The sequence below is a fragment of the Bubalus bubalis genome, chromosome 11 (assembly GCF_019923935.1).
Source record: "Bubalus bubalis isolate 160015118507 breed Murrah chromosome 11, NDDB_SH_1, whole genome shotgun sequence".
Lineage (NCBI taxonomy): Eukaryota > Metazoa > Chordata > Mammalia > Artiodactyla > Bovidae > Bubalus > Bubalus bubalis.
Window position 1 is genome coordinate 70,900,631 of NC_059167.1, and position 18,198 is coordinate 70,918,828.

General features: G+C 37.3%; 1 protein-coding gene across 7 annotated transcripts in view; it reads right to left on the reverse strand.

Moving 5' to 3' along the window:
- Positions 1-18,198, reverse strand: part of CDIN1 (CDAN1 interacting nuclease 1) — a 278,150-nt gene that overhangs the window by 113,982 nt on the left and 145,970 nt on the right. Inside the window, exon 11 of one of the 7 annotated variants that reach the window (XM_006058056.3) lies at positions 1,042-1,093. The exons of 5 other annotated variants lie outside the window; for them this stretch is intronic. In XM_006058056.3, coding sequence (XP_006058118.1) covers positions 1,063-1,093 — 31 coding nt within the window. In that variant the 3' untranslated portion in view covers positions 1,042-1,062. Of the gene's footprint in view, positions 1-1,041; positions 1,094-9,654; positions 13,178-18,198 lie in introns of those variants that run through there. One more of the 7 variants, XM_006058057.4, reaches the window with a different exon arrangement.

Genomic DNA, 18,198 nt, shown 5'->3' on the forward strand with positions numbered 1-18,198 from the left:
GCTCATGCTCCAATACTTTGGCAACCTGATGCCAAGGGCTGACTCATTGGAAAAGCCTCTGATGCTGGGAGAGACTGAAGGCAAAAGGAGCAGGGGGCAGCAGAGGATGAGATAGTTAGATAGCATCACCAATTCAATGAACATGAATTTGAGCAAACTCCAGGAGATAGTGGAGGAGAGAGGAGCCTGGTGTGTCCATGGGGTTGCAAAAAGTTGGACACAATTAGTGACTGAACAACAACAACATTTAACCACAGCTGGTTGGAAAGACCTTCACGGATCATATGTTCATGACTTAAAAAGAATGCATTTATTCATTTACTGTCTTTCCCATGATAATATGAACTCCCTAAGGATGGGACCCTTAGGTGTCTTGTCCATTGTTATGTTCCTGGTACTCCAATTAGACAAGGCAAAGGAGGAATTTTTACTTAACCAGACCATCCAGAGCCACCCTAGGGAGGCTAGGCTTCCTCTCACCCTGAGCGAGACCTAGACTCCAGGATGCATTGAGGAAGAGAGATTCAGATACAATAAGGTTCATGAAGAGAATGCTAGCATGGCTGGCTGACATTTGCATTCCTGGAAAGAAAGCAGAATAACCCAGACCAATGTGTATGGACAGAGCTTGGGAGAGGTACATGGCAGCGGTTTTGTCCCCAGCAAAGCAGGCATTGCTCTGAAAAGCCTGCAGAGAAAGCAGGCCTTTTCTGTTGTAGTTGTTAGATTCCTCACTGCAAAAATTCTTTTTACAAGTATCAGATTAGAGTGACAAAGGCTTTGATTTTTCCCATTAAATAGAAGGATAGAAAAATGTTTCCAGTGATCCTACTGTCAATCATCTGGTGATGGACTTCATGAAGTTCCCAGTAAATTCAGGAAAATAGAACATCAAAGTTTGCCAAGACTTAAAAAAAAAAAAAAAAAAAAAGGGAAAGATTTCTTTAGAATGAAAAACAAGACATTTAAGGCCATGGGTTCATATACTGTCTCGTGGTTTCTCTTAGGCCTGGGGCGACTGAGGGTGCATATAACGCTCACCTCATAAACAGGCCTCAAGCTTCAGAGGGGACAGGAATCCTGACAGCAGCATCTAGAGATGGAGGGGCAGAGATGTCAGCGATGTTCTGACAGCGGCATCTGATTATATTCAAGCATAAAAGCTGTACAGTTGGAACCTAATACCAATGAAGAACTCTGGAGAACACAATATCTTTAGGTATTTAGTCCCCGTAGCAGGTTACACATGGGCTCAGCCCCTTCCTCTACAACCTTACTAAGATAGTTCCTGGATTCTCCTGTTTTAACTTGCTTTAAACATATCACCTAGCCCCATCTTAGTCCAAGGCATTACTGTTTAACATTAATAACAATAATTGTTAAGACATACTGAGTGATTAATATATACAACGCACTTAATTCTCACAGCATCCCTAGAAAGTGCATTTTTGTTGTTTGTTTAGTCACTAAGTCGTGTCTGACTCTTTGTGACCCCATGGACTATAGCTCACCAAGCTCCTCTGTCTATGGGATTCTCCAGGCAAGACTACTGGAGTGGGTTGCCACGCCTTCCTCCAGGGTATCTTCCTGACCCAGGAACTGAACCGGCAACTCTTACACCTCCTGCATTGGCAGATGGGTTGTTTACATTATCTTCATTTTGAGATGAGGAATGGAGGTTCAGAGAAGTTAAGGGACTGGCCCATGGTTTCATAGCTAAGAAGTGGCAGAGCCAGGCTGCCAAGGTGTTACCCTGGCTCTAGGGTCTACCCTTTTCTTAAACACATCACTTTACTGTCTCTTCTTTTTAAGTGAACTCACAATAGACTGTAATTCTCACTGTTCTTTCTTTCTGACCTATCCCCTACATCACTCCCCACATGATCTTTTAAGAAATGCCGTTTTCCTGATTAAAATATGGGAGGCAAGGCTCCTCAATGCCCATATGATTTCTCCAAATTCCCTTCATGACTTGGCTCCCATGTCTCCAGTCTCAGGTACTTACAATTCCCTCAATACACTGTGTGTTTTCATGTTTTGGCATCTTTGCAACATACAACTGGGTCAGTCACCGAGAAAATTTCTGTGCTTTACTTGTGACTTTTCCACTCATTCTGGCCTGAGTGATGGTTCTATTCTGGCCAGAATCTCCACTGCAAATTCCCTGTTTTCCATTTCTGTTCACTGTACCAGACTGTGAGCTCCCTGAGGTTAGAGGCACCTATGCTTATCTTTAAAGCCTACCTGAATACCTAGCCCATGGTATATGTTAAATGAATAAATGAATGAATATGTGAGTGAGGAAACTTCAGCTATCTGCTTTGAAAGAAAGAAAAGTTTTGAAAGAAAACTAGCCTCCATTTGGGAATATTTGTCTCACCTAATTAAACAATAGAAAGGCTCTAGAAGAAGGTCTCAACCCAAGCACCTTGGGGTTTTGGACATCAACAAAAGTGTGGAGAAAATTGTGAGCAAGCAGTGTAGAAAATAAAGCTGATTTGAAATATTTTATATCATCAATGTTGAATTCAAGATCCTGTTTTATTTCTGCCTTCTTTCTTTGGCCATTAAAATCTAAAACTGTACTGATTTTTTGTTTCATTGTAATTAAGAAGTACTAAAACAAGAGAAGATAACCGAAAATGAGACACACAAACAGAACTCTTTTGCATAAGCTTAGATATTCTAAGAATAGTTATGCATTGCTGCTGCTAAGTCGCTTCAGTTGTGTCCGACTCTGCGCGACCCCATAGACAGCAGCCCACCAGGCTCCCCCATCCCTGGGATTCTTCAGGCAAGAACACTGGAGTGAGTTGCCATTTCCTTCTCCAATACGTGAAAGTGACAAGTGAAAGTGAAGTCACTCAGTCATGTCTGACTCTTCGCGACCCCATGGACTGCAGCCTACCAGGGTCCTCCGTCCATGGGATTTTCCAGGCAAGAGTACTGGAGTGGGGTGCCATTGCCTTCTCTGATTTATGCATTAGAACATGGTTTAATGTTAATAGTAGTAAGCTTTCACATCTCATTTTAAATCATATTATTCAGTTCATACTGTATTTCATATTTATTAGGTACACATTCTAACTTGTATATCTACTTAGGTACTTGGTGGTGGCCCAAATAAATAAATCTATGGTTTCAATCACTCCTTTCCTAGCAGCTCACACACACATGCTATTTTTGGTAGGTACCCAGATAAGTTACATAAAACTTTTGACACTTGGTTTTATTTACTTTTTTCCCATGCAATTCAAAAAAGAACTTTTCCTAGCTTAAATATAAAACCTTATGGTTAAAACTTTGTACCAAATTTCTAGGTATTCAAAAAACAAAACATATGATATTGAAGTGCTAACATTCCGCACCCACACACCAGGACCTCAGAATGTGATACTACTTGGAGACAGGATCTTTAGAGGTAGTTAGGTTAGTATGACTGGTATCCTTATAAGATCAAGGAAGAGGATGTAAAGACAGGGAGAAGACAGCTGTCTCCACACCAGTGAGAGAGGCCTGGGACAAACACTTACCTCTCAGCCCCTGGAAGGAGTCAACCCTACTGACAGCTTGATCTTGAATTTTCAACTTCCAGAACTTTGAGAAAATACATTTCTGCAATTTAAGCCACTTGTGCATGTGTGCTAAGTCACTTTAGTCACGTCCAACTATTTGCAGCCCTATGGACTGTGGCCCACCAGCCTCCTCTGTCCATGGGATTCTCTAGGCAAGGATACTGGAGTGGGTTGCTGTGCCCTCCTCCAGGGGATCTTCCTGACACAGGGATTGAATCCGGTTATCTTAAGCCTCCTGCATTGGCAGGCATGTTCTTTACCACTAGTGCCACCTGGGAAGCCCTCCGTCTGAGGTATTTTGCTATGATGCCCTATCAGACTAATACACCTAGAGGCTATCATTTTATTTTCAGTGTTGGTACTTTGTAAAGTAAAACCATCTCTACATATATTAAATTACCATTATTTGATGAGGGCAATGAAATAAATTAGTTTTTAATGCTTTTCAGGCTCAAAGATTTCTACTGAAGTGGAAAAATTTTGGCCTCAAAAATACTGAAAGTAACCTGGTTTCCACAAGGGCCCAAGCACGCGGCAGGAGAAGTGCATTCCAGGTTTCCCGACATGTCTCATCTTTTTATGCTGCTATACTAGTTCCTCTGAAGGTGGAGGTCACACACTGGGGCAGGCCTAGAATATATTTTATTGGGTGGCTGGTGTTTTCTTTTGCTGTTTTAAAACATGGAATTAGTTAACAGCATTTAAAACGCAGGAGACTAAACCTGGAAATCTGGATTTTCGACACTGAAGAACTGGAAGATCTGGTGATCCTGGGCCCACTGTATCTCCGTGGCCACAGTGGGCTGAGACCAAGTGGTGGCCACCCTGTGATGAAACACTGCTGGCTCTTAGCTTCACCACGGTCCCCACTCTAACCTGTGTGCCTGGCCCCCAGGAGCATTTCACTTTGCCCTCTCTGGTCTAAGGGGATGCCATCTGGGATTTTCAGTGTTGAGAAGTTTGGCTAGTTAGGAGGCCCAGGGGGAGGTGTTACTTATCTCCATGTTGATTGCTCTGAAGTGGGAGGTCGCTCCCTGTCTGCCACCTGACATCCCACCAGTGATGTGATTACCATCTCCTATTGGTCAAGAGTCCATACAAGAGTTCTTAAGAGGCCATTCCAAAGGGAATGCAGTTTTAGATGCAAAATGTGATTCCGTGGTCAAATAACTGTAGGGCAAAAAATGACTATGCCAAAACCTTTGACTAGGTGGATCACAATAAACTGTGGAAAATTCTGAAAGAGATTGGGAATACCAGACCACCTGACCCGCCTCCTGAGAAATCCATATGCAGATCAAGTTAGAACTGGACATGGAACAACAGACTGGTTCCAAATCAGAAAAGGAGTACGTCAAGGCTGTATATTGTCACCCTGCTCTTTAACTTATATGCAGAGTACATTATGCGAAATGTCAGGCTGGATGAAGCACAAACTGGAATTCAGATTGCCAGGAGAAATATCAATAACCTCAGATACGCAGATGACACCACTGTTATGGCAGAAAGTGAAGAAGAACTAAAGAGCCTCTTGATGAAAGTGAAAGAAGAAAGTGAAAAAGTTGGCTTAAAACTCAACATTCAGAGAACTAAGAACATGGCATCTGGTCCCATCACTTCATTGCAAATAGATGGGGAAACAATGGAAACAGTGAGAGACTTTATTTTGGGGGGCTCCAAAATCACTGCAGATTCTGATTGCAGCCATGAAATTAAAAGATGCTTGTTCCTCAGAAGAAAAGCTATGACAAACCTAGACAGCATATTAAAAAGCAGAGACATTACTTTGCCAACAAAGGTCCATCTAGTCAAAGCTATGGCTTTTCCAGCAGTCATGTATGAATGTGAGAGTTGGACTATAAAGAAAGCTGAGTGTCAAAGAATTGATGCTTTTGAACTGTGGTGTTGGAGAAGACTCTTGAGAGTCACTTGGACTGCAAGGAGATCCAATCAGTCCATCCTAAAGGAGATCAGTCTTCGGTGTTCATTGGAAGGACTGATGTTGAAGCTGAAACTCCAATACTTTGGTTACCTGATGTGAACAGCTGACTCATTTGAAAAGACCCTAATGCTGGGAAAGATTGAAGGCTGGAGGAAAAGGGGATGACAGAGGATGAGATGGTTGGATGGTATCACCAACTCAATGGACATGAGTTTGGGTAAACTTCGGGAGTTGGATAGACAGGGAGGCCTGGTGTGCTGCAGTTCATGGGGTCGCAAAGAGTTGGACACGACTGAGCGACTGAACTGAACTGAACTGAACATTGATAACCATGTTTCCTTCCTGCAGAACATCTCAGAGCCTCTGAAATTTCAATGTAGTAAGTCACATTTTCGAAAATCATTTGACCACCCACCTTTTTTCTTGAGGAGCATTTTCAGCAAATAGCATTCAGTGAAACTCTGACCTGAGCAAGCCCTTTCCCCACACAAAACAAAATTATTTTTGCTAAGTAACACAAATTTATGTAGTAAATACAGCATCTTAGATGAATATTGAGAGAATATAAAAAAGTAATAATAATGCATGATTTTTCATTTGAAGTATTAATTTCTTAATTTCTATTGGCTATAATATGTGCAGAGATGGCCCACACTATGGATCTTTTAAATTCAATTAAATTGGTTTGGCAATGGAAACCCACTCTAGTACTCTTGCCTGGAAAATCCCATGGACAGAGGAGCTTGGTGGGCTATAGTCCATGGGGTCACAAAGAGTTGGACACGACTGAGCAACTTCACTTTCACTTTTCACTTTCATGCATTGGAGAAGGAAATGGCAACCCACTCCAGTGTTCTTGCCTGGAGAATCCCAGGGACGGCGGAGCCTGGTGGGCTGCCGTCTATGGGTTCGCACAGTCGGACACGACTGATGTGACTTTGCAGCAGCAGCAGTAAATTGTTTGGATAACCCTCAGTAATCAAAATGGAACTGAGAGAATGCATACTTATTTCTACTTGGCCCTAAGATGCCATCTTCTGCCCCAAGATGTCATCTTCTGCTTAACTTCAGATTTGCTAACATTTGGAATATTTGCTTATTTAAGTTTGAAGTTTGATACTTGGCAATAATAGTTAAAATGCATGGTACAGTGCACACTTATCATAAAGTGTTTGGTAAATTAATTATAATAGCATTGTTTCGAAACCTATTACTAGCATATAAAACAATACCAATAGTTCTTCTTAGAAAGTTGGTATTATTTCTCTCAGAAACTACAGGGGGTTTCCTAAGACAAGAGCAATGAAGAGAGGAGAAAGCCTATTTTCTTGTAATTGTAAAATTGAAAGACTGATTATTTCTACTGTAAATACATTAGATTTGAAACATTTTGTCCAAGTGTCAGAAGCTTTGGGAACATCAAATGCAGATAATATGAACAATCTATACCACTGACATTGATATATGAGATATATATATATATATATATATATATATACACTTCAGAAATACATCAAGCTTGCTCAAAATAAACCTAGTCATTTATTCAACAAATATTTATTAAGAGCTTGTTACATGCCAGGCACTGTTCTTAAGGATACAGCAGGAAATAAAACAGACCAAAAACCCTGCCCTTGTATAATTTTAAGTCTAATGGAGTAAATAAAATAGAGGACAGTATACATCATGTAAGAAGGTAAAAAGGACTATGGAGAAGCACAAAGAAAGGAAGAAAGATGGTGGCTGCTGGGGAGGGTCAGGGTAGGTCTGATCAAGTGATGTTGTATCTCACTTTTGACACTGAATCATGTATTCAGAAAGGGTTTCATGCAAGGAGAACATTCACTGCAAAGAGCCTAAGGCAAAAATGTACCTTGTAAGTTTGAGGAACAGCAAAGAAGCCACCAGAATGCCTGGTGCAGAGTGAGTTTGAGGACTGTGGTAGGAGATTAGATTATAGCAAAGACTCCAAGGAACCATGTGGGACTGCAAAGGCCAAATGTACCGATTTTGGTTCTTATTCTGGGTCAATTGTGGAACCACCAGAAGATTTTTTAGCAAAGGATTAACATGATCTACTTATATTTGATGATTTGGATGCTATGCTGAGAAAAGACTTTAGGAGGGTGGGCATGTAAGCAGGGAGACTAGTTATTTCAATAGTCCAGGAAGGACATGATGGTGACTTGGACCAAGTGGTAGCAGTGGAGATGGTGAAAACTGGTTGATTCCGGGACATTTTTGGAGGTTGAATCAACAGGATTTCTAGAAAGATCACAAGTGAACTATGAGGGAAAGAAGCAAGAATGATCCAAAGAGGTTTTGCCTAAGTGAATGGAAGGCTAGAGTCATCATTAACTGGGATGGGGAAAACTTTTAGGGGCATCTGGAATTCAGATTTGGCATGCTGAGTTTGAGATACCTAACATATATCCAAGTAGAGATGTTGAAAAGCCAGGTGGATTTATGGGTCTGAAGTTCAGGGGAGAGTAACATTTTCCAAATGCTCTCAACATGACTTTAGCTTCAAATGTAATACTTGTTTTCTTCAGTCTAGACTCTTGATGAATCATTTCATTAGAATAATTTAGAAGAAGGGAAGGTTAAATAAAATGGGCCAAAACAAGGAGAATATGGGCACTGGATCATGCAATCACAAAGTCATGCAAAAGGGCAGTGTGGGGTATGTTTGTTTGACTGGAATTATGTTGGTACGTGGAGCAACATCTAGAGATAAGGCTAGAGAGGCAGCAGGAAGGCTGAGGAGCCTGACTTAGCTCTGTAGGGTATGTACAACACTGAAAATTCTAAGGAGGTTCAGAGGTGCAATGCATCCAGGCTGTCAACAGCAGGGAGACCCCTCCACTCCTAGGTTTGAATGGCAGAGAGAAGTGGACACCCAGAGCTGAGAAAGGAGCTGGGTGGGGAGGACCGCATGACAAGGCTGACTTGATCGTCACAGGCAGTCTACCTGAGGGACCCGAAGGAGAAGTGGCTAGGAGAACAAATACCTTCCTGGCACTTCCTATGAACCCTTGGATCTCCTGCCAATGCCTCCCCACTGAATGAACCCAACAGGAAGCCAGAGGGCAAAGGAGTCTGCTGATGGTCAGACTCCCAGGTCATGGAGCAGAGTGAAGTGGGACAGAGAAAAATAGCACACAGAGGGAAGCATCACATCAGAGTCATGCCCTTGGAAGATGGGTCCAGCAGTATTGTGCAGGAAAAAGAAAAAAAGACAAAATAAGAAGTATAAAGTATGGGAGACTAGTGCCTTCCTGCTTCTGAATTGCTCAGCATGCCAGGTATGAAATTAGTGCCAGGTCCAGGTGAGCAGGCCTAAGGAATGACATTCTCAATTAGCAATGAAAGAATATTTACGTAGGTGTGTAAGATGCAGGAGCATAACCTGCACATCAGAGCAGCATCCACAGGCATCTTCAGAGACATATTTCTGAAACAAAGCCTGGGAGAATGTCAAGTTCTTTAGCATTAAGTGCGTGTTCTGTAGAGGCCGCCAGTATGAATATGTTGTGACAGAGGGAAGAAAGAAACAAGTTAGTGGCTCTAATGCACACGCCAACCAAGGATGACTTTCAAAGCACGGGCAAACTTCGTGATTCTGGGGAAGAGAGAACACTGAGGAAAGGAAGAAATGCAATAAGGGACTATCTTCACTGGACACGACGGGAGAGAACAAGCAAAAACTCAAAGAGGGATGGGGTGGCTTCATGGAGTCACGTGAGGGAGGGCTCTGTCTTCTTGGAGAAGCACAGAGCAAGGTTTGGGGCTGAGAAGAAAGACAGTGGTGAATGTGACAGGAGGAGTTGAGGGGCTAAATGAATAAAGTTTTCTCTCAGGAATGTTAAATGGACTGCAATATTGCAACATGTGCCTCCTAGGTAACAACTAAACCTGTGACCAGGTGGTACCATTTTTTTCACAAATTTTTCCTCAAAACCTCACAATTCGTTATTTTGTTCTCAATAACGATTTCTAAAAGAATTGAATTCTAAAAAGGATTGAATCACATGAATAGCAAATGTTCATCATTTATAAATGAACTAATATTGGGTGCTTGGAAATGAACATCGAGTATAATTAATTCTCAAATGAAACGATTAAGCAACACAAATGTTAAAGGGTGTGGCAAATGTATATTTAATATTTAAAACTCCAATATAAAATAAAAAGTTAAACAAAGTAACATATTTGAAATTGATTTGCTAGGAGCAAAACATGGAATGTTCACTTAGCATGTCTTATCATAGTCTACCAATTAGAAATAACGCATATGACTATGCAAAGATCAACTTTAAAATTTTAAAGTACAGATAGAGTATATATATTCTTTTAAATTTTAATGTTGATCATATAATATGCATATATATGCACATATATATGTCTTTGGTAATTTTATTGATTTAGGGAATTAATCTCATATAAAAATGATTTAAAACAGTTAAAAAGTATGTTGTAAGTATATATTAAGATAAGCATATTTAAAATAATTGATATGATAGAATCATAACATGGAAATCCTTACTTAAAATGTCTTAGTATAGCCTACCAATAAGAAATAATATGTATATTACCATGCAAAGATCAACATTAAATTTTAAAAGTACAGTAAAACCACATATCTTTGGTAATTTTAGTGATTAATGCTTTAATTAAGAGATGAGGTACATGCAGACATATGCAATAAACTGACATAATTCATCATATTGCAAAGAATAACATGATGAATGCATATGTATACTGTGAATTATACAAGGCACATGCAAATCATATACTCATTATCACGCAGAGGCATTATTTTTCCTATAGTCAAAATGCAACAAATCTTCAAGTACTACTCAATCTACTGCATGACTATTTAAGAACAAAGTAGTCTGTGGTATCTTCTATAGAATAATAATTTAAACTGAGAAACTCAATTTAATGGAAACACAGAGCAGACCTTTTTAGTGGGTACATCTCTGTGTGAGTTAAACTGGAGACCAGTCCCTGTACTATGCGCATTTATTGTTCCACATTGTGATTTTAAATAGAAGTCTAGGCACTGGAGATTTTAATAAGGTCTTTTAATACACTGCCAAATTAATCTTTTTTTTTTTTTTTTAATGTTGAACAGTGAATACATTGGTCATTGACTAGATGGAAAAATAACACTGGCCCACAGTTTCTCAGTGTAAAGAGTAATTAAAAACACTACTCTTCTGAAATTGATTAATCTCCAGATGAGGTGTCCTGAAATGAAGACAATTTAAACATGAATATATTTGGTGCCTGGAAGTAGTCAGTACATACTGATGTGTGGGTTCTTGGTGGGAGCCGACTAGATCCCCAAACTCTGACAGAGGCAGAGCAGGCTGAAGTTAAGCACTGGGATTATTTATAAATAGATTCTTATCAGACAATGAGGTTAACCTTCTCCACTTTAAGGCAACTTGGAGACATACTGTTAGACATTTGGACTGAACTTCATGGAAAATAATTTTTTTTTAATATGAAAGTTAAAGTGCTTCTGAAATTCTCATACCTGACTGCCAGGATTAGTGCTATGCTGACAAGAAGCAAGGTATATATGAACATGTTAATTAAGAGTGCAAAAATAAATTTTTCTGATCATCTTGAACTTTAGTGTGCATAAAAGGACTTCTCTTAGTAAAAGGAAGACTACTAGATGTTCCTAGTTTATGAATAAGATGTAATCAGTATATAGGAATATGACAGAAAACACCTTTAAAAATTATTATACATATAATTTGCACTCTTAAATCAAACCTAAAGAAAAAATACTTATAAGATTCACTGTGTGAATCAAATATAATAGCTTCATGGATGACTTTTTCTTATCTGGGATAAGAAAATAATGCCCTTATTAATATATTAACATTATGAAATTCTATAAGATTTAAAAAATTTCTTTAAAATGAAAAGTCTATTTTACTTTTTAATTACATCTATTTCCCAGAAAGGTCTTTAAGGCTCTACAAAGCACCTTGCATTTTCTTATTGCTGACAGTTCTTGAAACCACGCTTGAATGCTTTCTTTATCCTTTGGTGAACAATTGAAGATCATATGCTAAAAGACTGTGCTTTCTCTTTTTCTTGCCCTGTAATTAAGGCATTTTAATACATTGCTTCATAGTTGTTACAAGAGCAAACTATTAAGATTCATAGATTGAGACAATTTTGACTCCTATGATTATATAAACACACATGATATGAATTTTTCCTAATCATTGACTTGAAAGAATAACAACAAAACTCCTTCAAATAAAATGATTAATCTCTGGAAGGTTAAATTGAAATGGTGCTTCCTGTGTTGCCTTAATATATGTAAATGATCCACAAAAATAGAAAACCACATTTGGTTAACTACCCTTTAATATAAACAGGATAAATAATAAATTCATATGAAGAATACCTTTTCTTCAAATCAATGTATACTTTAAGAGTTTGAGACCTTCAGGGGTTCTGTTGTCATTTAAAGATAAAAATACTGCATACATGTCTAAAGACAGCCAAATAAATACATGCAGATTTTTTTCAAATCATAGAAGAATTAAAATTTTGATTTAAATGTACAAAAGTTTTTTCAGAACAAAGATATATGCAGAAAAAATACACTTCATTTAATACTTCTTAAGTTGGGAGAATGTAATTGCAACTCAAGAAAATGCTTTAGTAAATAATGATAATAAATGAAGCTGAAAATATAAGACCTATACACATTTTAAAATTCTGTATAGGACTGAAATTATACATTTAAGCAAACAAAAAATAATCTGCAATGTCATTTAGAAGCCACATACTTTTCAGAGCACAAAAAAGTATGCTAATAGGTTTCTGTCATATTTTGAATAAACGTGCAGAATTTCTTAGCTCTTTTTTAGGTTAGAAGATACCAGTTTGCTACTGAGTTAAAGTATGTAACTGCATTTTATGTTAGCCAATTAGATAATCTGAGGAGAAATAAATTTTGGAGACTTAAAAAAAAAACATTTGTAGATAATACTTTATGATTTTAAAATCAATTGTATTATTTGCTAGAATTTTCCCCTAGATTCTTATTTAACTAAAATTAAAACTAAAAATAAAAAAAATTAAATTAAATTAAAACTGATATCAAGAAAACATAAGGTATTATAATTTTATATTAAAAAGCAATAGTTTTGGACAAGATTAATGTAATAATCTCCCTGACTTTTTTGGGGTTTGATTGCAAAAATTTTTAAATGTATGAAAAGCAGAGAACCCCCTACTAAATACCCACCCCTTCCCTCTCTCAACTTATGCATTTTGCTGACATATTTTACAAGAAATCCTCAGTCCCTAGTCTCTCCACTCCTACATATTCTTGGTGTGTATCTCTTTTAAAAATGGATATTTTCTTACATAACTATAATGGCTCTGTCATGTCTAACAAAATTAACAGTAATTTCTTGATGTTAAGAAGTCATATGAATCCATATTCAACTTTCGATGATTTGTCTCAAAAATGTATTTTTTTCTAGTCCATTTGATGGAATCAAGGTACAGCAAGGGTCAGCTACATTTACAGCTCCTCCTTTCCCCACATTCACTGTCATGCCTTTGTCTTGTTGAAGAAATTGCTCCGACTTCTTAAAAGGAACTTGGGAAGTCCCTGCTGAAGAAAGGGCAATATTTGGCTGATAAACTGAGACTGTCAAAGTTTTCCAATTTACTTTTTGATTGTACAGGGGTAAAGGGGGAAACCCCGAGACACTTCTGCTATATTTAATTATCTGAATAATTTTCAAGAAGGCCTTAAACAATTCTTTACCCTTCATACTAAAGAGTTTAAAACTGTAATAATCATTATAAAATTTGTTTTATATTACTTTTATATATTGGCAGTTTAAAAATAGTTTTTATTTAAGTGTTAGGATATGCATGCATAAACTAAATGATATCAAATAAGCAAACAGATATTTAGGAATCCCAAGTTTATAAGTGCTTTCTTAGAATGTATATAGAAGTAATCAAGAATTGTATCTTAATTAATCTGAGAAAGAAATACAAGCTGGCATGTCTCTTAACTTTTGGTTTTATCTTTTTTTTTTTTAGGATCATTTAACCAACATAGGCAAGTTTTCATTAAATTTAATTTGTGTGGAACTTAAAGGCAAACAAATTGATGGCTCTTTTAAACCTCATGTTGTGTTGTTTAAGAAGAGATGTATAGAAACTTTAGAGAATTAGAAAACGCTGATGAAAATTACAAGTGTTAGAAAAGACAAAATGACACTTTAACACATCTCCATGGCATTCCTGTTTAACAAAAATGTAAATTAACATATAGAAGGTTGGCTTAGCCTTCCTTGCAACAGCTCTAGCTAATAAAACTTTAAGATCAGTGATGTACAGCTTTTGAAACTCCAAAATATGAATGACTCTAAATGGAACCATATGAAGTCAATGACAGTAAAGTGATCATAGATAAAATTACCAAACTCAAATGAAATAAATTCCAAATGAAAAGGATGAAGGGCAATTAAGTACCTATTTTGACAATTCGAAGTGGTCAAGTTTTTAAAAGTATGACATAGGAACCTTAACCTATCTATATATGAGTGATAAATGAGGCATTTTGTGTCATTACATTCCCATAAATCACTTCCTTTAACTGCTGACGGCTTTTATCAGATCTAACCTTTTCAAGCTTCTATTAGAGTGCTAACATTTTCAACTTTGACACATGTGCAGTTTACAAATTCTGCAGCTGATTAACTCTGGACAGAAGCTCACTGGCATCATTGTCTTCAAGTTGGGTGAAAACCTTAGGGTCTCAAAAACCCAAGGCACTCATATTACAGTACAAAAATCTCAATTAATGTAAGGGGTTGGACTTTGGAGTTGTTAAGGATTGTTTTCTGTTGGGAAACAAATATGAATAAGACTTCATTTTCCATGAAACAGGTGACCTAGTAAATATTAAGAAATGAAAAAAAAAAAGAATGAAAAAGTAGAAAAAAAGAAAATTCCTAGTTGATAATAAATTTCTAATCAAATACATTTTTTTGCCTTTATTTGGCAATCAAGAAGTATTTTCTTAAAACTTGCTAACCTTCAGCTTTGACACAATAAAACAAAGAAAATCTGAGACTAATGCATTCATGAGGTGAGGAATATGACCCCAAATAAAACACAATTTAAGTGGGGCTGTTATAATTGATGGGACCATTTTAAGGTGAATTTTATATGGAGAGAGACTGAATCAAACTAAAACATAGAGTTTAACTCTCCTGTAAATCTCAATATTCTAAGTTAGACGTTGTTTTGGGTAATCTAACCAGTCAATTCAGTTGAAAAAGAAAAAATGAAAAATTCTAAAGTAGTTAAGGAGGACCTGCTTTTAAAACAGTTCTGTTGAAATTATGAAGTCTGAGCTTTTAAAAGGTAATGCCATTTCTGCTGAAGTGACTGTTAATATACCAAATCTTCATAGAATGTTTTTCACACATAAATTAGAACTACTTATTATCAACATGAAACATTCTAAACATTTATCCTAATAAGAAACTTCAAAATAATCAAACTATTTGTCTATAATAATGTACAAATAAATAAAGCAGAAACATTTAAGCTGGAATCTTTTACACTACAAATGAGAGAAGCTCAAGACTGCACAGTATTTTTAATTTTAATAGTCCTAATTTCTTAGTAGGAGAGTCAAACACAACGGTTGACCCTGAGAGTAAAAGGTTTTAAAGAGTAACACAACACTGTGTAGGTAGATATTACGTGTCTGCCAGTATATTTACATAAAAAGCACATACATAAATATCTATAAGTAGATGTGAGTTTGCCCAAAGATTATTTAAAAAAAAACTTATTTGGAAAATATCATTGACATTAATCTTGAAATAAAACTAATGTTTTTTTTTTTTTTTTTTTTTTAAATAGTGTCTTTGGCAATAACAGCCAGACAGAGCCAATCTTAAAACTGACTGTTTGACCATCAGAAGCCTGTCACTTCACAGTATTAGTTTTGATAAGAACTACCAGCTATGAAGTCTAAATAATAAAACCTAAAGAGATGGACTAATGGCTCTAAAGGCAAAATGTTCACAGAGACCTTCCTGCTGCAGATTGCTTCTTGTTGATACATGACAAATCTTAGAAAAATAGTGGGGGAAGGACAACTTTTTCTAGCATCACAACGTACACAGTCTCATAATGTCACCATCTAAGGCCTATCCATGACAAATTAAAAATTTCTTTATTTCACTAATAATGTCACTCATCACAGAAGCTGGGCAGTTACACTTTGACAATTCAGATGTAAATCCTGGGTTGCCTATGAGTATTCATGACAAAGGCATATTTATCATTTAAAACAAAAGGACGTGACTTCTTGGTGTTCATATCAAAGACTAGTGATGGATGAGGCCACGCTAATCAAAAGACAGACTAGAAAGAACACAGATGTTTGCTACTTTCATTACGAAGAGTATTCCCTGCCCCTGAAACTTCCCTAATACGGGTCGTTTCCAATTGTTTTAAATGTACAATTGAAATTAGATACCTAAGAATTTAAAATTCCCAGTTATAGCTCTTACAAAAAACAAGCACTAGCTTTTATCCAATCTCAAATTATAAAAGCAAAATTCTTAAAACCAAGAAATGTTCCTCAGATGAAACCCACTGAGTGTTTTCCACAATTGGCTTTATCCTTCTCAATTATTATTTTCAATGCAGAAAATGAAGAGAAAGACAGTCTATCATCCCAAATTTTTATGAATAGCAAAACTGTGAGTTGAAATCAATGTGGGGAACTATAACGAGAGCAAGGCTTAAGACATTTTCACCATACTCCTTTCTGACTGTTATGTTTTTGACTTTTGTTCCAAACGCTTTTCAGGTTGCAAAGCATTTAAAAATAGCTGTTGTCTAGATTGTAAGGGTTTATTTAAAACCTTAAATACAATCAATTCTGGTGATTCTAGCATTCATCACCATTTTGGAGAGGGCCCCAAAATAAGTATGGCATTAAAAAAAACAAAGATATTTAGAGCTGGGGCTATTGATAGCACTTCCTCCCATTCCACTGATGAAGAGCTATCATCAGGTCTGGCTAATAGAAATCCAATTTACAAGGCTCTGTTCATCTGAGTGCCTTTTAAGATGCACAGGATTAGTAACCCTTCAGACGTGCAACAAATGCCTGCTCTGTCAGGGCAGAACTATTTTAATGCTGGTTACTGGGAAGTCATCCCCGCAAGGTCACCTTGAAGAAGTGCGGGTGGTGGTTGGGGAGGAAGCCTACTCTGCAAGAGATCTGTTTTCTGCCAATTTTCCTTGCTGCTTTTCAATCCCAGTGAAGCACACTTGTTGATAAACTTTTAATAGTCAGCATGGTGTATGACCAAAGAAAACACAATATAAAGTTATATGGGGGAAAAGAACTACCTATTGCATGCAAAGTATACTGGGGTAGCTTGGGTCATCAGGTGAAATGTTAGGCAGGCAGCTGATATGCAAGCTTCCCTTTTTGGTAGGATCACCTTCCTCCCTAGTTGACGAAAACATTGAAAACACATGGTCTCTCTTTGCACTCACATCCTTTCTGCTGCTTGTAAGGAAAGTGTGTGTGTGTGTGTGTGTGTGTGTGTGTGTGTGCACGCGCACGCGCGCTCAGTCGTGTCGAACTCTTCAGACCCAATGGACTGTAGCCAGCCAGGCTCCTCTGTCCATGGGATTATCCTGGCAAGAATACTGGACTGGGTTGCCATCTCCTTCTCCAGGGGATCTTCCCGACCCAGGGACTGAACCTATATCCTCTGTGGCTCCTGCACTGGCAGGTAGATTCTTTACCACTGAGCTACCTGGAAAGGCAGTATGGAAAATTTGTGTTACTAGTGTTAAATACGTCACTAGGGTTAGATCAGCAAGGGCATTCTATTTTACACTGCTGGGTTGCATCTGTGTGTTATCAGCGTTTACCTTTCATTAGCTACAGTAACTACTCTATGCCCTGCTTACAATGGGCATGTCCTCCTTTTTAAGTATGTATCTGCTTCTCACAAAAGAAATTAAAGAGTTGGAAGTTTTCAGAGGGCTTAACATTCAATGTATTAAGCGGTATTTATAGAATAACAAAAATCTTTCACCTTTTGGCCCTTTTTATGAAAAATTTACTGGATGCCTAATATATTTAATATTCAGTAGCATGTGAAAATAATTTTTATGCAACTCTGATAGTTAGAAAGATAGATAACTCAATTATTAGATCATCTATCAAAATATTCAGATGTATAAGAGGCTACTAAAAAGATTGATGACTGAGAAAGTCCACTGATTCTCTAGCCATCATATTCATGCATTTGGCCAGACAACATTTTTCGCTGCCTTCACAAGCAAGCTTCATTACCCATCACTCCACTGAAAAGAGTTTATTATGAGGCTGCCATCTTGGCAAGACTATTATTTAGATGATAAATGCTGAGGGGGGAAAAAAGTGTGTCTACTTTTTTTTTTTAAGGAAAAAAGATGAGCTTTTCTGACAACTAAAACAAACAGCATCTACATTTCTAATTAACTTAAATTTGGCAGATACAAATATAGGTCAGTTAAAGCTATGATGTTATCTTCTGTCTGGATTTTACCCTTAATTTGTAAAATGTAAATTAACTAATTAGAAGAAAA